The following is a 9,475-nucleotide window of genomic DNA, read 5'->3' as shown; positions in this document are numbered from 1 at the left end:
TATTCTTCTTCAGTTGATTTTAGTAACACTCCTGACTGCTGGTTCTCTTTCAGCTGCGACAACACTCGGTTATTAGGGCCCATCTAATGGAAGGGCTCATAGTTGGACAGGAAGGTTTACACTTAATAAAAATTCATCAATAAAGTTTAAGCCTCAAACTTAAACCTGAACCTTGAAACATAAACAAGCTGGAGAAATTGTTGTCTAGTTCATGTGAACTTAGACCCGAGATAAACAAGTCCAGACAGTTGAATTCACTTTCTTTTTATTATGTCTTTATGCCAAACTCTATTTATATAGGTTGTGTTGGACTTTTCTATATGAAAAATCAGAAATCATGTTGTAAAGGCTTTTAAAATAAATAACATTCTCCCTCACGTCTCTCTTTCAGAGGTGCTTAGGAAACATCAACAGTTATAAATCTGAGGGAAGATTGATAAATGGATTCATTTACAGAAAAAACCCAGAAGAAATTGACACATTGTCTTTACTCACTGGCCAGAATATCAATGTTGAATTTAAAAGACTTTTTGATCCAACCAGATATACCAAGATATTTGTATTCAGAAACTCTTTGACTCACGTCCCGTCAGAGTGCTGATGTGTAAATCACTGTCTGTCTTGTTAGGGTTGAGAACCAGTTTTAAAATTAAACAGTACATGTTGTAGTCGATTAAAAACTTGCTGGATAATTGGAATGACTTAATGTCGATTGTAAAAAAAAAAAGGACAAAATGGTGTCATCTGCATAATAATGTTATCATTCTGATACAGCAGATGTAACATTGTTGACAGGAATTGTAAATTAAAGAGGACCCTCTGCTGACACACATTGCTGTCACTGAAAGGAAGTCCATTGAATTGTGATTCAGAATCAAAACCAACCTTACTTAGCCTCAGGAGGACCAAAGTGTTGTCAACATTATCACTTTTTAAAAATCTACAAACAATGCAACATGTTACTACCCTTTGTCAGCAGCAGAAACTCCCATCAGTTGCGAAAGAGATCATAGCAGTGCTGTGGTTAGCTGTAAGATCATATTGATGTTGCCTCAAGACATGATGGCTAAAAAGGAATGGATTTAGCAGATTATTTACTAACGATTTTAGCAAGACAGGACAGTTTCCAAATAGCCGTTTTATCACCACCGTTATGCAGTGGTACTAGATGCGCAGTCCTGCAGATCTGAGAAGTGAACCCTGTCGAAAAATGCACACATTAAATAGATGGGTAATGTGTTCAGAAATGATTGTGGCACAGTGCTGTAAAAAGTACAGGTCAAGTTCATCCTCCCGGGTTGCTTTATGCATTCTATAGCTTGCTCCTCTGCTAGCAGATGAAGTAAAGGCCTACAAAGTGAACTAAGTAGTAGGGTTTGAGGGGGGTGCATGACGCAGTGGCTGATTATTAGAGTACAACATTTCAAAGAGATTCACAGCAGCAGCAATTCAAGTGTTAAAGGTATGGCTTATCTGTGCAATGTAATATGTAATGGCTACTAGTGGCTACCCCCCCCCCCCCCCCCCATATCTTAATATACACCTCGAGTACTGCCTTCTAATAACTGATGGGAACATCATTCTGATGATTATTAAAAATACACAACCTGTAAATGCAAACAGACACAAGAGAGAAGTGTAGTGTTACAGAAAGATCCACACAACTGAGATAAGCAGCAGGGGATCCCCGCATGCACTTTATTGCAACATAATTGCTCCAGGAACAGTTACAGGGTGCGGTCTCTGGTTTGCATATTGATTTGCACATTCATTCAAACATACATTTCAGCAGTTTTTCTCCATCTGATCGTATTCTTCCTACTGAGTGTGTTTACATGCAGTGTGTCAGCAGCGTTCTTCTACTTTTTCTGGGTGTGCGTCTGTCAGCTTGCAAACGCACTCACTGTAGGCTCAAGTTGATTTAAACGCTATGATTTTTGTCCGAAAATGTTTGAAGTCAAACTTTTAAGTCACAACCTACAGGAGAGTAACTGCTTTCTGGCGGCAGATTTCCTGAGAGAAACAGGTTGGGTGCTCACTTAGAGGTGTCACTGTGGCTGTGCTCATCCTTGTCAATTCCTGTCCTATACTGTTGCACATTAAAACTCTGCATTTTACGATGCATATCATGCGACCAGTGTAGAAAATGAATATGTTCTGCTAGGTGAACATTTGGCTCGACTGTTGCGTGACTCGGATGAAGGTGGTTCTCCTGCTCAACTCTTTGAGCTTGGCAGCACCCACGTAAGTGCAGGTGGAGCGGAGGCCGCCTAAGACATCACGGACAGTGTTCTCCACATCTCCTCTGTATGGAACCTCCACCGTCCTGCCCTCTGATGCCCTGAGAGCAAAAAGAACAGCATTGTTGATGTGCTTCAATTACTCTTTAGCAACCAAGCTGAGGATGAGTGCGCCCTGTCTAGACAGGATTGTCTGAGTCATTTCATAGGGGCAAAACAAAAAATAAATCACAGACATCTTAGGTTTTAAACTGGATACAAATAAAAAAGAGTATGAATTCTAGGAGAATATCGCTTGTCTGATACAGTATATACACTGACATCAGTCTCTTACCTATACTCAGCAACTCCGCCCACATACTTCTTCATGGCTGTGTCAGAGCTCATGCCATAGAAGAGTTTGTATTTCTTGCCGTTCTTTTCGATGACCTCTCCAGAGCACTGATCGTGCCCTGCAAGCATTCCTCCCATCATCACAAAGTCAGCCCCCGCACCTGAATAGGCAAACACAGATAAGTTGTGTGGAGTTAGATTATTTATTTTTTCTATGTGACTCAGTTTAAGAGAATGAAAATTTGTGGGTTGAGTACAAACCAAAGGCTTTTGCAACATCTCCCGGGCAACTGCAGCCACCGTCCTGAACAGGGAAAAATGCAAGTCAATTCAAAGGTTTCACACTGAATCACAGTGCAAAAGGTTGGTGCAAATATACTGCATTATCAAAAGAGCGAGGATGCCCTCTACTGGCTGTATCCCAGTATTTCTATAAAGATTTAAACTGTTCTATGCTCCTCAAAAAGATTACTTAATCAAGGATCCTGTTAAATTTGAAAACAAAAAAGGATGTAAATCAGCATATTAATGTCTTTGAATTACAAATTTCTAATAATTTTGAGTCCAACCAACATTCTGTTTCACATGGAATATGTTCATGTAACAGGCACAATTTAACATATTAACATAGAAAAAGTCAAAATGGCTCTTCAAAGTCCAAGAAAACACACAGAGCACTTACGGCCTTTTACCATATTTATTTCAAAATTCTCAATATTCGAATAAAATTGCAATCAATGCATGTAACAAGACTTTGTACGACTTACAGAGATAATGTGTCCTTTGAGTCCGTGGGCTGAGTCTGCACATTCAATCACAGCGCTGAGTTGTGGGTAGCCTACGCCTGTCTTGATCCTTGTTGTACATACCGACCCTGCAGCAGATAGATTACACATTAGTAAAGTCAATCTTTATTTAACATCCCCTATTGTACTTCATTTCTGCTCAATCTAAGTATAACCCTGTTATCTTACTGTTCTACAAGTTCAGGTAGAAACTCTACAGGACAGAGATAAAGAAAAGCACCAGGCTGTCTGAAAGTTTGTCCACCTTGTACAAAACCGGCTTAATGCCAGGCCTTTAGAGAAATAGCCAGAAATAAACAATGATTGATACTCAAACTTGTTTGTTCTTCTTGAACTTTTTTTGAATACAATGACTCCTACTTGTAAGAGTTGGACAGTGTGGCTCTGGTTCTGTATGAGAGGATGCCTACACGTTTTATAGCAACAGGAACTCTTTTTCTAATGTTAAAGTCTTGCTATTTAAAATTCTTGAGTGTGTTTGTATGCCAGCTTTCTATCTCTGTTGCATCTGGGTTTGTATGTTTGTTCCACGGGGCAAAGAACAAGCACACTCCTCAGACTTTTAGCACACACACTTAGACAGTGGTACCGACCCACCTGGCCCAATGCCCACTTTAATGATGTCAGCACCAGAGAGGATGAGCTCCTCCACCATCTCCCCTGTTACCACGTTACCAGCCTGAAACGAAAACGGCATTAGCTCAGTACAACATATTCCGACAGTAGGCTCCATCATATGTGTCTCAATTGTGACCAAATCATGACATCTTACCATAATGGTGTGTTTGGGGAACTTTTCTCTGACCGTCTTTACAAACTCCACAAAGTACTCTGAGTAGCCATTGGCAACATCAAGACAAATGTACTTGAGGGCAGGTACGGCTTCCACAATAGCACACAACCTCTCCAGATCTGCCTGGCTGCTACCTGAGCTTGCTGCTAAATGCTATAGAGAACAGACAGAACAGGTTAAGGCAAGTGCTTTTTTTTTTTTTTTGTTGCCAGTGAGGGAACAGCTGCTTTCAAGAATGCAAACATTGGTGATATTACCTCCAAGCAGTCTGGATGATTAGCAGCAAAGTTTTTCCAGTCTTCCACAGAGTAGTGTTTATGAATGGTTGTGAAGAGGGTGTGCTAAAAACAAGAAAAGAAAGAAAGACAACAACAGTGAATACAAAAATATATTGATATATTAACTTGAATTTCCCTCGGGATCAATAAAGTATCTATCTATCTATCTATCTATCTATCTATCTATCTATCTATCTATCTATCTATCTATCTATCTATCTATCTATCTATCTATCTATCTATCTATCTATCTATCTATCTATCTATCTATCTAATTTCCTCTTGTAACAACTTGTAATTTCTGGTCACTTACATGCAAGAAAACAACATAATACCCAGAATTATCGGGTAACACAGAATAGAACACCACATCTAACAAGCTAGCAGCAGCCCACCAGTTTCCAAACAAGGCCATTAATTCATGTTTTTCAAAGCAAACCTCCCGCAGCATCCTGGCTGTTGTTTTGTGATTCTGTGTCATGCAGTTCACAAATTAATCCCACTGGAAGTACACATAGAGGTCTTGGCAGGCTCATATAGAGACTGAAAGACAAACATAGAAAAGCTGTTATTTATTTCTAATCATCTTAGTTCTGTTAACTTACTTTGCTGAGGACCTGTGCCATCTCAAACGTTCCTGTGGTGTCCATGTTTGCAGCAATGATGGGGATACCAGTGTAGGTCTGTTTGGAGTTGCGGAATGTGAAGGTCCTCTGAAGGTCCACCTAAGAGGAGAGACGTATGAGTCATTCAGAAATTATTTTCCATGGACATTAAATATAGCCTAATAATAAGATTTTTTTAACATAACTGATATTATCTGGAATTGACTGAGAGACGTCACAGATTTTTGTAAAAACTGGAGCAGCTCATGTTGCTTATGTTCTGACTGTGTGAGGCCTTAGTGGGGATCCGCTGAATCATTTAGATCTAGTGGAGAGCCTCCCTGGTACAGCTGTAATGTGATAAGTTACATGAACCTAGCAGGATCCAATGTAGCACACTAGCTTCTGGTTAACAGGAAAGAATGAACTGCTTTTAAAAATGTTTTTGGTCACTCACATGGAAAAATTTATGCATTTTCTTTGACAAATGAAGAGTTAAAAAACTAAAGAAACACACTTGGTGGATTAAAAATACTCTGAAGTTTTGCTTCCCTTGCTTGGCTAATGTTAGCAAACTTTAAATGAGATGTCTTCTGGTGCAACTGCTACACTACATTTTAAAATGGCACATCTTCTGTTTCATGTAAAAGTATGGCTTGAATAGCCTACAAGCAGATTATTTTTTTTTAATCTACATTCCAAACAGAAAACTCATAGTTGCTACAGGGAAGCTTAGCTAGCTGGGAGGTTATATGAGAGGCTTAAAATTAATTTAGACTAAATCTGATTTGTTTTTAATTTAGTATGCTACATCCTGAGGCTCATTTAGTACATTCTGAATGGGTTTTATTTAAAAGTCAAGACATTTATTATGCATGGCAACCTCAGCTGCAGATGGCAGAATGATTTAGAGCCACAGCCAAAATGAGACCATAAGTCTTAATAGTGGAAGAAAAAGGAAAGTAGGGTTAAAAGCTATGGACAAGAAGACAGAGGCGCCTAGTCATAGGAAGCCTTTAAGTCTTCTTGGGACAGCATATCAATAAAGGCATCATATTTTACTTTAGCACACTGACTGCAGTCTTATTCCCAGTAAAAGTCCCCAGTTTGATTCATTCACCAGTGTTCTTGTTATGAAGCTCTGGCTAATTCTCCATTGAAATATAACTAAAGTCATTATTTTGTTAAAGCGCCTGTAAGGAGTATTTAGCAGGTTACAGACAGAAATACCATTGCCTCTTTATGACCAAAAAAAAAGTAAATACAACTGCTATAAAGAAGATTGACTTTTTTTTCTTTTAATTTTGTAACTTTTAAAGCCCGCTCAGGGTAGGAGTCAGACAAGCACACTTCGAAAATATTGCCAACTCATGATCCGCTAAGAAAACCCTACGGATGCTTTCATACAGGACCTTTTATATATATATATATATATATATATATATATAGATTGATTGATTGATTGATTACCCTTACTTAGCATATGTCCCTTTATTATCGATTAATGATGTTGATTGATGACCCCCCCCCCCCCCCAAACTCCCCTCCTGTAAACAACTTTGTAAATGTCTGGTATGCTTAGCTTCGGCAGGTGGATTTCTGTTCCCTATGCAGTCCTCTTTGTCAGTGTATATATATCAAATGTTCTCATGATGGCTCTGTGGCATGTGCTATGGTTGACTGTAACACAGAACTATTTTTAAACAGGTTTCTGAGAAGTCTCTTATGCCTCATGTTGCATGGCACCCCTTGGAAGCCAACTTCTACCCACTCATACTCATCAAAACAGATAAGAGTATCATTACATTCAGTACCAGGTCCTTATTTTATGAAATATAGTTTTGATGAGTGAGCTGCAAAGAATTAACAAAGAGAAGAAGGAGAAATGAGTTGTCCCTTGGAACAATAGCAATGTGTTCTTTAGATAAAATGTTTTGGCTCCTTATAAGACAACAAGTGAGGATGAAATTGCTTCAATCTTTTTTTCCTTTTACTCTCCTTTTTTGATTTGTCAACAGTTGCTGTTCATAGCCTCTGTCTGGCGCTGGCTTGCCTTGTTTGCTTTCACCTTTCAAGAAGGTCACTCCGCTGTAACATGCTCATTCAATGTCGATTTTGCACCAAAGGCCGAATACATCTAGCAGCTTGAATATAACGAGACAACAAAGTGAAGCAAGACTATAAAGTTACACTATATGTGTGTACTTCTCATATTTAGGGGGGCATCCTTTTAAAATGACAGCATTGATGGAGGTCATGGCTGCTCACTACTACTCACTGCTCACTGCTTCATTATGTTTGATCTGTATCTTACATGTAGTGTTTGTAGGTCCAAAATGCCCCCGACCCTACCACCCAACCCATATATAAATAGTTTACATATCGAGACTACTGCGTCATTCATCTTACAAGCACAAGTGCACTTCATGAATGCAACAGTGAACTGACTACTCTCACCCAAGTATCCTGGACTGAACTGCAGTTTATATATTTGATAACATCATTATCTATTCAACAGTACCAACCTCTGAGCGACTCTTCAGGCTGCTCCTCTTAGGTCTGAAGAGGACATCCTTAAAGTCCAGCTTCAGGTCTACGTCCACACGAGGCATCCTTGCTGTCCAGAAGACTGATGACCAGGATAAGGAAGATGAGTATGCGGAGGAGAATCCCCTGAGAAAGGCCGCTGCTGCAGTGGTTGTCGTTGGTACCAAGCCCCAACCACCAAACCCGAGCCTCCAGGCGGCCAGTGTATTTATAGCAAAATGGGGCCCATCCCAGCCCCGGCCCCCATGGCTTTATTTGGGCCTGGACTCCCTCTCTCTCTTTCCCTCTCTTTCTGAGTCTCTATCCTCCTTCCTCTCTTTCTCCCTCCAATGCTCCAGGGTTCTCTCTCTCCCCCTGCTCCTCCAGAGTGGCAGGAGCAGCAGTGACCAAGCTCACAGGCGCACTTACCGCACACACACATTTTCACACACAGACATGGTTGCACTGCGGATGGTTGTATGCTGCAGTGCTTAAGAGCACACCTGCTGTCCAGTTGGGGCATTGCTCCCTACTGGTAGACAGCATGGAGATGTTGAATTTAAACGTTACTGTGGCAATCTTTACAAATAGTGATGACAGTATCCATGGTTTCCTACTATTGGGGTGTTATGTCATCATTTTTCACCATCTCAGAAAGTTCTGTACGCGCAAAAAGAAAGCTTAGAAACATGCATAGGGTGTTTTAATGCAACAGTACCAAGGCTCATTGGAGAACTCCAGCAATCACACCAATCATAGCCAATGTATTTAAAAAAAAAAAACCATACCAAGTTTTCTCATTTTCATGTGAAGACATTCAACAGCAAACATTTGAGGTAGAGTAAGAAATGTGAAGACACCTGAAGTAAGTAGCAAAACAGGTTTTTCTGAGAAAAAAAACGACTTGAAATGACACTTATTCTTCCATTGACCATTGTGCGTTATAGAAAAATATTTATTTTCTTTACAAAGTTAAGTTTATTGTTTTACTTGATCAGGTGTTTCCTTTTAGAATGTTAAAACATCTGTTCTTTTTTTTATATTCATCAGCTATGTTTGCCTGAATAATGTGAAAGGATGCAGGTATTTAATTATCATTGTCTTGTGCAGGCTTTTCCAACCTTGGGTTACCGGCAACCCACAGATTTCAAATTGGGTCGTCTGACATTTGTATTTATGATTAATAAAAACATATATTGCATCTCAAACAATATTGAAAAAGGTTGGTGGACATATAAATGCTAAAACAAAACTTGCAGAGTCTCTGTCCTTCATCCATCGTGCAGAAATGTCATCACAGCCTAAAATATTCTTTACCTACAACACAGTAGAAAAACTTGATTGAAAACAAATTCATTTTAGTAAAAAGCTGTGTTTTGGATGTCTGGGGTCACTGGGGTTTTGTGAAGACAAAGACAGGTCACAAGATACAAAAGGTTGAGAACCACTGCTCTAGTGAGTCTATGGTTAACCCTTTACCTGAGCAAACACGCTATGATTGATGTAGTCTAAAAACTTGTCAAGTTAATGGGGTCTGTTATTGAAAACAATCCTTTGGGTCAAGAGTCATTTTTCCAAATAGCTATTTCGCACAATGTTTGATGATGCAAAGTCTGACTCTTGAAAGCTGTTTTCAGCTATTTCTGCTGGAGGTGACAACTGTTTCCCCCCACATCAATTATCTTACTTGAATGCACTGTTTACATTGTTAAGTGGAAATTTAAAATGTAATTCGTAGGGTTCAGTGTTCGGAATGAACAGTATTTTCTACGTTTATTGATCTGGAAAATACATCTCAATGTGAAGAGGATTAGTACCACAATAAAGTTTTAGTTCTGACTTTTTTTTCTCTGAATTCTGAAACTTATTTTTTCATTGGCCCTAATCCTCCTCT

At 39.3% G+C, this 9,475-nt stretch overlaps 1 protein-coding gene across 1 annotated transcript; it reads right to left on the bottom strand.

Moving 5' to 3' along the window:
* Positions 1-1,665: 1,665 nt before the first annotated feature.
* Positions 1,666-8,072, bottom strand: gmpr (guanosine monophosphate reductase). The gene is made up of 9 exons (XM_079368399.1): positions 7,581-8,072; positions 5,056-5,175; positions 4,430-4,513; positions 4,152-4,325; positions 3,977-4,058; positions 3,341-3,447; positions 2,835-2,877; positions 2,575-2,734; positions 1,666-2,341 (listed from the first exon to the last, which is right to left on the bottom strand). Exons 1-9 carry the CDS (start codon positions 7,665-7,667, stop codon positions 2,161-2,163), a joined length of 1,038 nt encoding a protein of 345 aa, XP_079224525.1. The 5' UTR covers positions 7,668-8,072; the 3' UTR covers positions 1,666-2,160.
* Positions 8,073-9,475: the final 1,403 nt, after the last annotated feature.

This window comes from Symphodus melops (assembly GCF_947650265.1).
Source record: "Symphodus melops genome assembly, chromosome: 18".
Lineage (NCBI taxonomy): Eukaryota > Metazoa > Chordata > Actinopteri > Labriformes > Labridae > Symphodus > Symphodus melops.
Note: the sequence above shows the minus strand (reverse complement) of the source record. Positions and strands in the feature narration are given on the sequence as shown.

Coding starts and splice junctions, on each gene's coding strand:
- gmpr (XM_079368399.1), bottom strand. CDS start 7,667: ATGCCTCGTGTGGACGTAGACCTGAAGCTGGACTTTAAGGATGTCCTC. Junction 4,326..4,429: donor ATCATCCAGACTGCTTGGAG/GTAATATCACCA, acceptor TGTTCTCTATAG/CATTTAGCAGCAAGCTCAGG. Junction 2,342..2,574: donor GGCGGAGTTGCTGAGTATAG/GTAAGAGACTGA, acceptor TTTTGCTCTCAG/GGCATCAGAGGGCAGGACGG.